The sequence below is a fragment of the Eptesicus fuscus genome, chromosome 7 (assembly GCF_027574615.1).
Source record: "Eptesicus fuscus isolate TK198812 chromosome 7, DD_ASM_mEF_20220401, whole genome shotgun sequence".
NCBI classification, from domain to species: domain Eukaryota; kingdom Metazoa; phylum Chordata; class Mammalia; order Chiroptera; family Vespertilionidae; genus Eptesicus; species Eptesicus fuscus.
The window spans coordinates 16,037,898-16,054,616 of NC_072479.1; the positions used below are offsets into that span (position 1 = coordinate 16,037,898).

The 16,719-nt window shown below is 34.8% G+C and overlaps 1 protein-coding gene across 3 annotated transcripts in view; it reads right to left on the reverse strand.

Annotated features, from left to right (window-relative positions):
* The window catches only part of WNK1 (WNK lysine deficient protein kinase 1), a 137,927-nt gene that overhangs the window by 27,346 nt on the left and 93,862 nt on the right, over window positions 1-16,719 (reverse strand). The window contains exons 10-21 of one of the 3 annotated variants that reach the window (XM_054718764.1): window positions 15,175-15,423; window positions 12,172-13,407; window positions 10,089-10,172; window positions 5,544-5,693; window positions 3,961-4,419; window positions 2,914-3,192; window positions 2,125-2,222; window positions 1,868-2,030; window positions 1,356-1,472; window positions 872-1,045; window positions 635-692; window positions 383-505 (exon numbers count right to left, since the gene is read on the reverse strand). In XM_054718764.1, coding sequence (XP_054574739.1) covers window positions 383-505; window positions 635-692; window positions 872-1,045; window positions 1,356-1,472; window positions 1,868-2,030; window positions 2,125-2,222; window positions 2,914-3,192; window positions 3,961-4,419; window positions 5,544-5,693; window positions 10,089-10,172; window positions 12,172-13,407; window positions 15,175-15,423 — 3,190 coding nt within the window. The remainder of the gene's footprint in view (window positions 1-382; window positions 506-634; window positions 693-871; window positions 1,046-1,355; window positions 1,473-1,867; window positions 2,031-2,124; window positions 2,223-2,913; window positions 3,193-3,960; window positions 4,420-5,543; window positions 5,694-10,088; window positions 10,173-12,171; window positions 13,408-15,174; window positions 15,424-16,719) is intronic. The other 2 variants (XM_008153340.3, XM_008153341.3) reach the window with 2 other exon arrangements.

A 16,719-nucleotide genomic window follows, 5' to 3' on the forward strand; every position in this document is an offset into this window, starting at 1 on the left:
AATGATAGGCTCTAAAACAGCAAAGTAGTTAGATCAAACTAAGTTATTGTATATGATTACCTATTTCTGAAAACAAACACAAAACCATGAAGTAACCTCAAAGCATATGCAATAGTACTAAATGGAAAAGCAAACACATATTACTATATCTACACAGTATCTATTACGTGGACTGTATCTAGTTATGGCTGTCCCTTTTGGCTCTTTTCTTTGATCTTCTCTATTCATCACTTATTTCCTTTTTTCATATATTTATCTGAAAATTTTATACTCTCTTTTATTGTCTGTGTCATTGTTTGAACTACTGCTAGATGACCTAGCTTCCAATAGAGCAGAGATGCCACAAAATTTATAGAATTATGTGGTAGAAGCAATTCCTTACCCGTATCTGATATTTCACCGGTGAAAACTTTAGATTCTCGTAATCGACTTTCTGGCACAGGACTCACTATAAACCGTCTTCCAGCAGAATGAACAACTTGAGTTAAAGAACTGGTAGGAATGCCTAATTTAAAAGAAACAAACCATTTGATTGCATTATTATTATACTGTTACCAACATGAAGCTTTAAGATTTCATTATTACCACACTTTGGTCAAAAGTAAGAGCAAACACAGAAAGAAAAGAGATTCACCTATTTGTTGTGTCATGGAAGATGCAGGAAGTGGTTGTTTGAACTCTCCTTCCAATTTCTACAACAAACAAAAGTAGTTCAATTCATTCTCAATGCAATCTGAATTAGGCAAATCGCCACGTGCAAAGAGAACATAAATGTTTGATCATCTCAGACAGATGATCACTGGGCATTTTGCTTGGCACTACAGTAATATGTTAAACAAACAAACCTTCACTATGGGATTGTTGAACCTACTTGAGAACCTGAAAAGCCATAGTCATCCTTTCCCTGTAGACTCTCCAATCCCTGGTCACCCTCTGGTTCCACACTGACATCCTCACTGAGCATTTCATCAGCTTTTTCAATAATTTCCCGCACTTGATCCACAAAAGACTCTCTCTCTACTGCTAGAATGAAGTCATTGTTCACCTGTAAAAGAAATGTGATGTCAGTCTGATTAGTACAATGTTTCTCAAGCTTTAAGTCATTCAATTACCAACTTCATGACTCTGCCCTATCTGCATACTAGCTATATTATTACTTACTTGATATGAAAATTCTTCAATACTAGTTAGACATGTCCTAGACAAAAACATCCAAATCACAGGCTTGGTGTACTAGTTATATTCACATAGAAATAAGTGTAAAAATAGATTACAAAATACTGTATATTTGGCTAGGGCAGTGGCTACTTAGATCAAGTACTAAAGCAAAATTGGAACTCCAAATGGAGACATACCATAATTGTTGCTATCTCCTCGGGATTGTCACCATCTAAATCAAATTTGAATGTAACCATTTTCCGATTATGAGTCTCTAACTGACATTCTACTACCCGGTCTCCTTTATTTGAAACCTAAAAAGAAAAAGAAAAAGAAAAGGTACTTCGTATCTTGGAATACCACATTCACCTTTGTTACTGAATTTGAGAAAGTAATACAGATTATCACTTGAACTTAAGCCTGATGTTACCACTGGTATTCCTGGCACTGATACTCTGCTTCTTAAACTGGTATAAAGAAAATATTAGCCTTTGAGACACATACTCATCTTCCACTGAAGAGTTTGAAAGAAATGTAAACTAAAACTGTTCTTTTTCTAAAAGGTAAATAGAGTCTTATCATAGAAATATGAAATTTAACAGTATCATTTGAGTGATTAGAAAGTCCTAAAATTTCATCAATACACCTGAGACTTAGAAATATCTACATAATATAAGTGATATGAAACACACATATCAGCAATACTCACATTCAAAATTCTCAATTTTGGGCGAGAAGTCTTTTCATGACGAGATCGACTTCTTACAGATTTTCGATAATGCCGTTTTGCAGTTCTCCCTTCATGCCTTCCACTGGATGATGGGACATTCTCATTGCCATCACTCATACCTGAAGCAACATCTGAATGTGCACTTCAAAAAAAGAGTTCAGTTTACAATATGAGATTTAAAGTTTTGATATTAATTTTCATACTATTACCAGTCAAGGATAGAGGATTTTACTTACCTGTCTATAGAAGAGACCAAAGTGGTAGGCTGGGTAGGTTGTGGCTGTGCTATTGGAATTGGCTCTGAAGGAGCAACTTGAGAGACTCCCTGAGTACTCTGTGAATAGAAAGGATAATTTAAATCTTGGCAGTAATACATTTTATTTACTATTCACCATTCCCAAAAAGCTACTCTTTTTATTTTTCTTATCCCTCCCCTAAGTCCTAGAAGCACTAAATTTACTAGTAATTCTCAATATTCAGCATCTAGAGATAGTGGTCTTAAAATTCCAAAGGAAGTTTCTAAAGCTAGTTTCTGATATAGACTGCATGGTGTGATACCAGCCAACATAGTTGCTAGATAGTGAGAAACTATAATTTGCCATGCAGCCAGCATCTTACCAGAAGTGTGCAATAGGGCAGGCAGAGTAAAGTGCAAAGATGATTCAGATCTTTCTCCTAGTAGGGCAAAAATGATTACTGGGAGCACAGCAGGATAAGATATTCTTACGATTGCCAATGGCAAGAATATGTGAAAGGAGAAGAATAATGGCTAAAGTACTAGCTAGAGAAGTGAAGTGCTAATAGGGTTAATCTTCTCCAAGGCACACTCACTTCCCAACAAAACAGCCAGTGGCAACAAGGCCCCCACATTGGCATTTCATTCTGCTGTAAGAAAAAGTCATTCAGAAGTTAGTTTGAAATAGTCTCCAAATGAGTTCTAAACCAGCGAACCTATGTTTCTGTTCTGTAATTTTTATCCCATTATATATATGTTTTAGATGTAAACATGCAGAAATTCCATTTACCTCCAGAGCTGCTTGCTGGGAGGATGTAGTGGGGGCTTGTGCTAAACTCACTGCTGGTTGGGACACTTGAACCTGTCCTCCTATACTGCCCACAGGAACTATAAGATTTGATTCCATGTAAGGCTGCACCACTGTAGGAAAGTAACCTGGTGTAGCTAATGCTTCTGTAGGCATGGGAGGGGATAAGACTGTAGAAGGGATGCAAACAGAAGCCACGCTGGAAGAGGGAGCAATATTTGAATCTCCTGGATATTGTAGTGGCAATCGAGGTGGGAAGCCCTGTGATAGAAATGAGGAAGGTCAGTTAGTGCAAGTCAGGTCATCAAATTAGCAAAACAGCAAGACATGCAAGGAGAGAGAGAGAGAGAGAGAGAGAGAGAGAGAGAGAGAGAGAGAGAGAGAGAGAGAGAGAGAGAATGCACAAAGCAAAGAAGAATAGTAGCCCACTCTTTTTCTAATAATTTAAAGATTTCTGATTTCAATTTAGGGGACAGGACTCTACAACTGTACTTTAAGTTGCTGTTTGTTTGTTTTTTCCTCCTGAAGATTATTTAAATAGGAGGAATATACATAATTCCTTCCAGAAAAAAATATCTACTTTCTAGTCAATCTTATGTGGAAGAATGAAAAAGCTCTTCAAGGTATCAGTCATTCCAGTCATATCATGACCTGCTAATCTTCTAAATCCAAACCCTGAAGCTTTTTATTGATACCATGTTAGCTACTCTATTTATTCTTCCTATTAGAAAAGTAGCCTGATGTACTCTTAGTAGCCATATCTAGCATTCAATTAGCTTACACTGAGTTTTAAGAGAACCACTTTTCTCCCAAAAGGTACCTTTAGAAAAATGGAAATGAATCAATTGTTAGACATCATCACCCTATTCTTTCTCAGAATTTTACTGTTTTAATTTCTCTAGGAAAGATCAGCAACTACTGTTTTTGCTAGTTATTCTGACATTCAACTACTATATTCTCAAGTCCTTGATGTCTACTATAAGAACCAAACCCTCTGGGTGCCCTCCTTTTTGCTAGGCAACACAATACCTGGTACAGAACATCTCCAGAGGGAAGTGGACCCTCAGCAGCTTGTCCAAGGTTAGCTGGTAGTCCCATGGACTGAACTGCTGGCTGCAGAAGCTGTGGGTGAACCTGACTTGGCAGCTGAGTCACAGGCTGCAGAAGGGTTGGAAGCTGACTAGAAGCCACAGTTGATCCCCCTGGGATCACAGCTGCTGTAGCCGATGAAGCCAAGGTGAGCAGAGGCTGATTAATGCCAGCTGCAATTGTGATGGGAAGGGTTGAGAAACCTGTCTGTGCCGCAGACACATGAGGAGCTGATATAGGAATTTGAGAGACAGAGTACTGAGGGAGTAAGGAAGTAGGGAGTGGCTGTCCCATAGGGAGGAAATGAGCACCAGAATGGACTGGAACAACTGAGGGTTGTGTTGCAACTGAGATCTGAGGTTCGCCTTGGATAGTTGGTACTGGCTGGGAAACTGGAAGCTGAGAAGGTAAAGAAAACAAAACAGACAGATTTAAAAAAAAAGAAAAGCAAGGCCACCAAAGCAAGATTTATGTATTAGCTCAAAGGAATGAAAATTTAAAAAGAAACCCTGGATACATTAGTGTAAGTTAATATGCCACATAAAAATAGGGAAAGGATTGCAGGATACAAAGAGGCTGATTGGCTACTGTTCCAGATCTTTGTAGAGAAGTTTACTAATGCTTCATTGTTCAACAATGAAATGAACTTTTTTTGTTTATAGAATTAATTGAGATATATTTCCCATACCATAATTCATTGGCAGGTTTGCAGTCACTAAATCTATGACTGCTATTACAACAGTTACTGAAATTCAAATGAATTTCTTTCTTCCCAGTGGAATTATATTTCATCAATATTGCCTGTAACAAAGGCCTATAAAAGTAGGTATATTTACCGTATTTCACTGATTCTTGATGTAATCATCCCTCTCCAGCACTCTGTCATTTTTAACATTTGTGAAACTAAGATATATCTTACAATTAATGGTGTGTCAGTACTTAGTGATACATAAAACAATGGTGCATTTTACCACTGATAGTATCTCAGAGCAATAAAATATGACAGAAACAATAAATTGTGCCAAAATACAAGCACAACAAGCCACAGTGTTAAAGTTGGAAAAAGGTAATTCAGAAGAGCATTTCTTCTATGGGGCACTTTTCAAGTGACTCGAAGAATGCCTTAGAAAGAAATCATTCTATAAAAGGGGTTTTTATGACTTACTGTCATTAAGCAATGAGGGGTAAAACAATGCATAAATCTATACGAAAATACAACATATTCCCTGGAATATCAGATAGCTGACACAACTCTAGAAAATGAACCATTTATTAACTCATCAGTTTAACTCTTGTCAAACCTAAAAGTTAAACATTTTCAGATGGTCACTGCTCAGTATGTATCCATTTACATTCAACAGTGCATATGCACAAAAGGAGCATTTTTTTACTTCAGTTTTTGCAAAAAACAACCACCAACTTTGATATTTCACCATTAGAGAAGGTAGAAGTCTATCTACATGAAATAACAGGTTACACGGAGTTCCCTTTAGCATATTCTTTACTAAATAGAAACTGTTTACCTGTTTTCCAGCTGATACTTGAGGCAAGACCTGTGAAGCCGGAGGCTGACTCACTGGCTGTGCAGTAGTGGCCTCACTGGAGGTTGTTGTCTGTGGAAGTGAATACTGCACTGTCTGTTGAGGGGGGGCTGTCTGCTGTATTCCCTGTGCCTGAGAATAAAATATAATTACTCCGTTTTATTTCAAGTCATTAACAGCATGTTTTTAAAGAATTATGTTTGCCTAAGGCCTTCAGTGTCTGAAAATGATTTTAGTAATCAAGACATACACAACCCAAATTCATCAATTTCCCTTTACATTTCTTTTTTCCCTCTGGTGTTCTTTACTTGTGTGGTACCACCAAGAACAATTAACCAATGTTTCAAAACTTGAGTCACCACTGGTTCTTCACTCAACATTCCCCCTTGCCTCAATAGCAGGTCATTTATAAAGATCTTTAGATACCATATCCAAATAGGTCCTACCTCCTCCAACCCCACTACCCCTTTTTTTCCTATTTCTCCATTATCAGCTCTCACTTTGGTCCTCTATTAAACTAATCCAATCTCCCCCTTTAATCTTTGCATTAATCTATTTTATAAACTGTATAATTAATTTACTTGAAAAATAGCTCTGATTATAGCTACAAAATAGTGAGAAGAGCATTGTATTAGCAATTTTAGTTTTATCATTTACTAGCTGTAATACCTTAGAGACTGTTCACTTTACTGCCAAAATGAAGTTTCCTTCTTTGAAAATAAGGACACTGTCAATTCAAGTCAAAGCAGGACAAAGGGAATAACATTTGGGAGTCAACCATATGCTGGGCACTCTGGTGTAACACACTTAAACTTAATGCATGACACATATTTGTACTCAAATACTAATTTTTATAATAAAGTAATGGCTACCTTTTGTGTAACAAAAATCTGAACTTTAAGATTTTCTAATACCTGTAACTAATTTAAAAATTATAATATAAAAACAATACCTGCTTATAATAAAAATTTTAACCAATACATCAGATTATAAAGTTAAGTGAAAATACCCCAACCCCATTTCTCAGTGGCAACCACTATTATTTGGTGCACATCTTTATGATTTTTTTACATGTGTAAGTACATTTTCTTTTGTTAAAATAAAAACATGCCTGTTACATAAAAAGTGTTCTCTAATATGTTTTCATTTCATTTATCACTGGCATGAACGTTCCAATGATGAATATTTTGGTTGATTTTTTAGAAAAATAAAATCACCAGTAGTCATGTTAATTTTATTCTTATTTAACTATTTCTGAAAATGCAGTTTTCTTATTTTAACTTAAAAAAAATGAGGGACAAATGGCTGTTGAATTATGTAAAATATTTTCAGCAACTATAATATATCTATCATATGTATGCAACTATAAGGCAACTCTGAATATAAGAAAATTCCATTTTCCCACTGAAAAGAAAAACAAAAAACTGGCAAACCTTTTTGGTCAACTTGAGTATATTTAAACTTTTCATTTACATGAAAATACTACAATTATCAAAGGTATTAATTTATATATCTAAATAAGATTGCTTATTATATAAGTATAGTAATTTAGAAGTATTGCTACCTCCTCCATCATTCAAACTCTTTGTATGTAATACATCAGTGTCTTTGTCTTCACTGAAGCTATGCTAGTGTTCTGGAGCATAACATAATACTTTCCCTTTGCATCTTGAGGTAAAATTTGCAGTGACAAGCATCTGTTTGAGTAATATTGGGAGAGGTGATTTTTTTTTGCATTTGTCTTATAGATTTATATTCATGTTATCTTTGTATTAACTTCTTAAAGTAAATAAGTTGTTTATAATGACATACAAACCTGGAAGAGTAAAGGTTTGACCTGGAATAGTCATTCATCTAAGAATAAGAACCAAGTCTATGCTTAATTTCTTGACTTTTATTTTAAAAGCAATTCTGTCGGAATTTGTCTATAAATATTTCCAAACACATACACTATTTTTAAGATCCTTACATTTGTTCTCACCAGTTTTATTCCATTAATATTTTTTGGTTATTGTTCAAAATAAAGGACATTAAGAGGTCTGTGATATGAAAGTACGATAAAGGCTTGAATATATGGTGATTCCCTTCTTTATACTAAAGAAAATGGATAAATTTGAGAAGAAAAATCTCTATCTTATATTTAGGTATATGATTATTTCTCCCAACAGCATAAATGCAGAACCATGCTTACATCAAGATTTGGACTCTCTCAGCTCATTCCAATCAGCCTTTTTTTTTCTTTTGGTTCAAACCAGCCTATCCTGACTGTGTACTATCTGTTGGACATGAGTGCTGAATAAAAAATATATTCATGAACTTCAATTAAACAGAAACTAAGAAATACCTGAAGATTTTACATGTGCCCTACAGAAGAAGTTACTAAGTAGGGTAGCTCATGAGTTTTCTTATGGCAACAAACTAAGTTTTCCAGTAAAAGAAGAAGCTATTTTTTAGTACCTCATACCACTAAAAGGTACTCAATAAAAACATGAAAAATAAAAACAAGTCCCTTATCCATTATATTTCAGAAACCCATGAAATAAAGTAAATTTCAGCTAAAATACATTTCTTGCCTAGCTCTAATAAAACTAGAGATATGGTTTCCTAAGGCGTAAAATAAAAATCATATGTAAAAACAGATTCTACTCATATAGTACAGAAGATTAAAATCTTTCTTTTTTTAAATTTATGGAACCCCAGTAGCTAAAACAAATAAGTGCAGCTTCTTGGGTACCTCTACAGAATCTTAAGTCCCTATAGAACTTTAATATAGAAGAAAAGAACACTATAGAAACCCTGAATTCTGACTTGTAATTTTTAGTTCTATCCATTTACAGGTTTATATGACCATGGAAAAATTAAGTATTTTAAACTGCAAATACTTGACTCAATTTTATGATTCTACTTAACTTAAATATCATGCTATATTTAAAATAAGTGACAAAATAAAAATTATCTTAAAAAAATCACAAACATAAATTGATTCCTATTTGTACTGTAGAGATGGTCATTTAGCCATATTTTTTCCACAGAAGAGTCAACTACCTAATTCTTTTAACCTGGTATTTATGGAATTGTCTAAATAGAATAAGATATATAAGAAATTCCTATAGAAAGGGAAAAACAGAGTACACATTTATATTTGCTCAGTTTATTGGTATTGGCTCTGTGTCCAAAGACAGACAAAATAGGAGACTGGTATCCATGATAATGCTTCTATCCTCAACCAGCTTTATATAACTTTTAATCTATATTCTTATTGGGAGTTGTTAATATTAAAACAGAATTAGTTAAAGTTGGCAAAAATGTGACTACTCAACTTAACTATAAATATATATACATTCAAATATTTGTCTGGAAGAAACAGCAGGAGCAAGACAAAGCATATAATTCCCAACATCCACATTCTATAAGATAGATATGTTCACAGAGTTAAATGTGTATATAGCCAAATTAACCTTGTACAAAGAACACCTGATCTTAAACTAGTATCATATGACTACATGGTCACATGCTGGACCAAAAGCAGGCAATTTGTAATAAGAATTACAAGCTTTGGCCCTGGCCGGGTAGCTCAGTTGGTTGGTGTGTTGTCACCTATACCAAAAAAGGTTGCCGGTTCAATCCTCAGTTGGGTCGCATATGGGAGGCAACAGTTCGATGATGTTTCTCTCTCTCTCTCTCTCCCTCCCTCCCTCCTGCTAAAAATCAATAAATATATCCTCCGGTAAGGATGAACAACAACAACAACAAAAAAGAATTAAAGGCTCTGTTTCAAAAATCAATAGGAACAGAAGCCAGCTTACAATTTGGTGGTTCAAAAACACACTTTTTAGCAAACTATGTACCATATAGTAACTATATATTTTATTTGAAACAGTTAATAAATATTCAATTGTTCCAAAAAGCATTATTTCCATGCAAATAATTATTACAAATATCACTAGTGATGATGCTCACAAAAGAACAAGTCATATATATAAGAAGAAATAAAATTGATATTCTTTATATTATTAAAATATGTACTGAATTATCTGTTTAAGAAGGCAGATAAATTTGACCAGCATCAATGATTCTTTTAATCTAGTAGATTACTCAAAAATACATTAAATAAAAGAGATTTTCTAAAATGTTACTGAATATGAGATATGTTTTGTTTTTGTTTTTTGTTGTTTTTAAAAAATATATTTTATTCATTTTTTACAGAGAGAAAGGGAGAGGGATAGAGAGTTAGAAACATCGATGAGAGAGAAACATTGATCAGCTGCCTCCTGCACACCCCCTACTGGGGATGTGCCCACAGCCAAGGTACATGCCCTTGCCTGGAATCGAACCTAGGACCCTTCAGTCCACAGGCTGACGCTCTATCCACTGAGCCAAACCAGTTACTGAATATGAGATATGTCTCTTGATTTTCCTTTCAAAAACTCAGTAGGCCATTTACATCAGAAATTTAATTCAAGAAAGATGTAAAACAGTGTATTGGCTTCTGCTAATCCATAAAATGTAGCAATGAATTGTTCTCACCTGCTGAGAATGTTGTATGGGTTGGGAAGATGAAACGCCTGTTACAATACTTGAGGATGGCTGACCCTGGCTCTGCCCCTGTGCCTAGAGAAAAAAAGTAAATACACTAAATTAGAAAATCCCTGAAGTAAATGTACAGAGAAGTTAGCCTTTGGCAATTAAATGTTAAGCTCCTGAGAGTTTGCTTGAGTAAGATGAAACATTAACTTGATAAAGTATATATGGAAGAGACTGGTGGGGAATCTTTTGTAAGAAAAGGTTAAGAGAAGAACATACTCTGATCCTATGCAAAAACCACTGATAGTTAAAACCTAACCACTTCTGCTCAGGCTATAATTTTAGCTAAAAAATGTAAGATTCCTATTACAATTGTTAATGACAATAATTAGGAAAAAAGTAATAAGAATATCAATGTAAAAATACCCCTCTATAAGTGAACAATGAAAGAAAAGAAGAGTATTTGATAATGCTAATTTGGTTCCTTTTGCTATTTCTTGTAGTGTCATGGTGACTTTTATGAAAAATGTTAAAAAAAAATCTATTATCATAAATTGCTTACAGTATTATTTCTTAAGCAGGGGCAATTTTGCCCTCACCTCAGGGGACATTTGGCAGTATCTGGAGACATTTTTGGTTGATTCTACTGGCATCTACTGGGAAGACGCCAAGGTTGCTGTTAAACATCCTACATTGTGCAGAACAGCTACCCCAAACAAACAATTATCCAAAGTAAAACATCAATAGTGTTGAATTTGAGAAAACCTGACCTACAAAAGTCTAAGTTAAAATAACAGAATGTGGGGCTTTACAAGAGGTTTCTTTGAAGGTTCCTTGGATATAACATGTCACTACATCTTAACCACTATACACATTCATTGTTTCTGCAATATGCCTGTAAATTAACTACGTGATATTTGAAATTTTATTTTGGAAGTTTAAAGAAAAATGGCTGGCAGTGCATTAAGATTTATAGTACAGACTGACAACTAACTAGTGTAATCTTATAAGTGTACTGCATACCCATGCAGTATAATTTTCAAGTTTCTGGATCTTTTTGATTCTTGGTACTATTCTAAGTAAGTGATACTTTAGGTACACTTTCAGGGTTGTTTATGCCCACATAGGAAGAAAGTACAAAGGAGAACATACAGTTTTTTATAAAAGAGTGGAATATTTAAAAGATCCAAACTATGTCTTAAATATATAATTGCATAATCTTCTACATAGATCTTAATAAGACTTATAAATTTGATAAAATGTATCAAAATGTGTAAAATAGCTAATACTAAATCCACTTCTTGAATTCTATTATGGCCATTACTTGGTCTTTATTTGCAAGAGTGCATAAACTCATAAACATAAATAACAAAATGTATATTTGTTGATGAAAACACCAAGGCCTGAGATATGTAATGTTCCTTAGCTTGCAACATATATCACAAGTTCTTAAAACAAATTTTAAAACACCCCGCCACCCACACTAGATTCTAACTTAGTTGCTACAAATTAGAATTAGTTAACTTTATGGATTAACATTTTATTTGGACATATACAGTGACTTGTTTGATTGATACCTTTTTAAAAAGGCATCTTCATTTTGTTAAATTCTTAAGATGTTTCCTTTCTGTCTTTTAAAATCCTTCCACACTAATGAAAATTCTGTGTATTGTTAATTCTACGTAAAAAAAGATTTTTTTTTAAACTAGCCATGCTTATTTATAGGGAGAAATACTTCACATTAGTATTTATAAATAATTAATGTTGAGTCAACATCACAATATAGACATCTACTTTTTTACTACTAGTTTTAAATATGCTATCTATGGATAGAAGTAATTGATAACCAACTAAAATTCTAGTGTTTATGTTCTTTTTCTAGGTTTGCATATATTATAAGTAAATTAGGCAGCTTCTCTCTCATATTTTGGTCTTAAATACAAATAGTTTATAATACCCCCAAATGAAGAAATTCAATAATAATTAAATTAAATAATATTCCTCATAAATGGAAAGGAGGGATAGAAAATTTAAATGTAATGATGCATAGTAGGGTAGTTTAAAATAGTGGAAGTTTTCCTATAACCTGTGGACGGAGTGCAGATCCTCCTGAAGAATATGAGGCAGATAAGACCTGCTGAGGTGTGGTTCCTTGGGGGAAACAGAAGAAAAGTGGGGATTCTTGTAACACTGTCTGAGGCAGACGGATAAAGGGTAGTGAGACGTCAGAGCCAAAAGCTGCAGCTGTTCCCCCTGTAGGGGGAGGTGATTGAAAATCACTGGGGTCTGAAGAAGTAATTTGTGAGGAATCACTGGAATATTCTGGGCTTCCTATTGGCCAGTTCTGTCCGATAGGCTCTATCACAGAAACGGTCAACTCTGGGGCATAATTATGCTGTTCTTCAGTCACAGGCTGCAGGCGGCCATGTAATCCAACTGATTGAGGAGGTGATTCTTCCTGATTCAAGTCCATTGCAACCTGTCGATTTTGGTAAGCACGCTGAGGTAAAACTCCCCCTCCTTCTCCTGAAGAGGAGCTTGGAATGTGAACATGAAATTCAAATACACAATTGCTTCTGCTCTCATTGTTATGAGTTAACACAGCAGGCGCAGAATGAGGAACAAAGACAGGGTGAAATTTCAAACGTGTAGCATCTGTACTGATAGGTGCAGAAATACTAGAGAGGGGAGATCCTGGACTCAGTCCAGAATCTAATCTTAAATTCTGAAGGTGTCCTACCAAGAAAGCCTGTCCAGATGGAAATTCAAAGACAGAACTTGAGGTAGGGCCCCCTTGTACTGGCTTCTGTTCAGGTATCTGTTTCATAGGACTTGACAGTACTGGTGAGTTGTATGGAATACCCTCACACTGTTCTGCAACCTGGGCCTGGTACTGTACCCCAGCTAGATACAATGCTTCCTGAGGAAAAAAACAGTGAGCTTCTTCTGAAAGTACTAGTCCAGGTCTACAGTCACTGTAAACTTGAGGTGGTTCAAACAAAGGATTGACCGGTATCTCACATGGCTCTCCAGTTATTCTACTGGCTGTAGTACCCAGCATAACTACGGCCTCTGGTGTCCAGTTAGCTGGGCTGCCACCAGGTGGAAGAAGATTTTGGCCAACAGTCCTCAGCAGGGGTTGGAAGTGGTGAGTTTGGGCTTCCAGGAAGGAGGTGCTCTTACGCCGCTGGGAAATGGCCACCTTCGGTGGACAGGTGGGAGGTGGTGAAAAAGAAACTGGACGTTCATGGATAGTTGGGAAAAATATCTGTGATTCTGGGTATGTTGGGGTCCCCCCACACGGATGCACCATGGACTGAGGCTGTATCAACATGAATAAGACAAGTAATTCATACATTCATATGTGAAATTACATTTGACATGCACAACTGGATAGCTCTGTGTAACCCTATGAAATGGTTACACCAAATTTATAATTAATAAAGAAATAACAATACTTGTAGAAATTATGTGCATAGTGAAAATCCATTAAATACATCCAGGGTCGAGGTAATTATTTTGTAGGACTCATTGCCTCAGATAAAAGCTGCTTTTCCACAAATTTCCTTTCTCAAAAGAATTTAACTTTCTAAGTGATTATTTTACTTTTACCTACAATTAACATGATTACTCTTAATACTTAATATAAATTACATCAGTAAAGAAAGAGTTAAGGGAAAACAATAAACCCAACAATTTTTATAATATAAGGAATGCATTTTAATTTAAGCTACTGTACAAAGTCTACCTATATTCTATATTTTTATTATCCTCTCCTGTTAGAGGCTTCAGTGTTATTTTCTTATCAAGTAATTGTATGTCTTCTAACTAGAAATCAGAAGAGATTTTTGGTGGATAGTAAAATATACACAACTTGACTAGTGACAGTAATGTCTTTTTTCTGGTCTATCCTAAACCAGATACAGTTAATTTTACTATATGAAACATGTGACAGATGCCAAATTACTAAATGTCTACTTTTCTGGTCCTAGTTAAGGGTTGAATAATTTGGTGTTCAAATCAGTAGGAAAGAATATAAATAACAGCTGACTTGATACAACAGTACTTTTTGGGGTCAAAGAAGCAGTTCTGGATTTAAAACTCTAACTTTAGAATCCTACCTTGCCCTTGCCAAGTGCAAACAGTGCACACTGTAATAATTCACTTTCATAGGCTCATTTTTTAAAATAGAACGGTTTCATTTTTTCAATAGGGAAACCCCTATCAAGTTAGCAAAATAGCTCTTTGTTATTTTTTCACAACATCTAAAAGAGGGTTTCTATTAGTATTCAAAAGCTGTATCACTCTCATAGGTAAAAATCTGAAGATTTGGGCATTGCTAGATCAGAATATTAACTATATTCTCTATCTGGAAAAACAACAGCAAGGTCCCACAGTGTTTAAAACTTTAAAAGACAGATCTTTTATAGACATAGATGGGCCAAAGAAAATCATATGTACTATATATGTGACTAATGTATTCATTAGAGTCAAGATTCCACCTTAATCAATCTAAGAAAAAAAACTTTCATGAGGGAACATTACGTGTCCTTTTTGTTTGCTGACACATCGTTTCAAACAGCTAAGAAATTAAAATCAACTTTCACTCTTCAATTATTATTCACTGACTATGGGGAAAAAATAGATGCATCCAGTTTCATTAGCAACTCTAGAATAAAGTGAGGAGAAAACATGTTTGGGTATTATTTGATAAAGAGAAAATTTGCCTTTGATTAAGCCAACAATGAGTTTAAAATACACATACTCTTTACTAGGATATGAAAATGCAAGGATTTGTATAGGTCAGTGGGGGATAGGAGAATATTTTTAAAAAGCTAAATTTTATTGTGCACACACTGATATGTGTCAAGGGTGTTATAAGCATTCTCTCTCATTACCTCCTTGCATTTTTTCCCCCATAAAACCTTATAACAAAAAATATTTCTACAGAACTGGTATCCTAAAGCATATCGTAATACTAAGTTCAGTCCTGTTCTTTAATTTTTATGAAAATTCTTGATGCCTGGATGTATTCATTGGTAATAAATTTTCATTTGTCAGGAATTTTATGGTTACATACAGTACTGACAAAGAGGGAAGGCAGGCTGGAGCGTCGGTGCTTGCGCTGAGAGGCAGAGTGCATAGGCAGGACACTCTCCAATGCTTTACAAAGCTTTTCGGCAAAAGTTTCCTCAGGGGCAGTCCGAAGGAGGGAAGGAGAAAGAGGTGCAGACTGCACTGGTGGTGGGGTGGAAGGAGCACTGGGAGAGATGCGGGACAGAGAGGGAACAGCAGAAAGATGGGGAACACAAACCGACATGCTACGGCCACGACGAGGCTAAACAGAAAACAAACACACACATGAAAAACACAGTACTTTGAAAACAAAATAACCGAATGTACAATGATAACAGGGCAAGGCTGACATAAAGAAACATTCTTTCCCCCCAATTCCACAAAGCCAATTTTTTTTGGAGAGATATAATTCCAGAAAGCACACCTGGCTGATCATATTTATTCTCTCTACTCTGTTGGTCAAGTACAGGTTTTTTTAATGAACAACCATGATAATGATCACTTATCTTCCTAAGTATTCTAAAATAACATGAATTATTATGATTGTATGAATAAGAATGAGTGACTGAGGTAGCAGAACATACAGGGTAAACAATGAATATTGGCTTGTAGTTTCTGCAAACTTCTAAAGATTAAACAAGAATGAATTCTATTAGTTGAATGCACGTTACAAGATATAGAAGATTTTAAGTCTGGATTACTTTGCAGGAGCATTGGAAGCCTCAGGAAAGGTTTCTCAATTCTATTTGAGTAGGCATCAGATTAAAAAAGTTATTGGCTCACAGTATTTTATTTATTTCGCTTGCCTATCTTTATCTGTAAAGGCAATTTAAAATGTCATTTTCTACCAGGAAAAGCATTTATCTTTCTAGTATTAATTCTAGTAGTAATTCACAATAGATACAGGAAATATTGTGTATTTATATTAGTCAATGGAAAATATCTTAAATGTGAATCTTTAAAAATTAACTTTAAAATTTTTTCCAGGTACATCAGAGATTCAATTTAGGTTTACAAAGTTTAAGGCACCTTAACACAAAGGTTATAATACAGCTACAAAACAGTACATCTAATACTGGAAGACTGTCCTGAGCAAGATTTTTATTTCCTTTCAGATATTGTAAACTGCAACTAATTACATTTTTTCTCCTAAAATTGGCTGCATAGAATGCTATGAGCCAAATTTATGGCCTGCCAGCAGCAAGTATATAAGTACTATTGTATGATTATGTATTTCATTCCTGGTTCTATTTTTCTTCACCCTTGTTTCTCTTTTAATTTCTAAATTCTACATATAATTTATATATTGTTATAAGTTTCAATAAAATCTTTCTTGAATAAGAACAAAATTATAAAAATTTATTAAGTCCTCCATATATAATAATTTCATGATACCTCCGTCATTAAAAGGCAAGAATGTTATTAGCAGCCTGCTTTTAGCACATCAATAAATATAACTATGTTTGTGGCTCAAATAGTTAAAATCTTCATAAATGATCACCCCATTTTCTTTTCTAAAGAAGGGAACCAATGTCCACAGCCCTGTAATGAATGAATG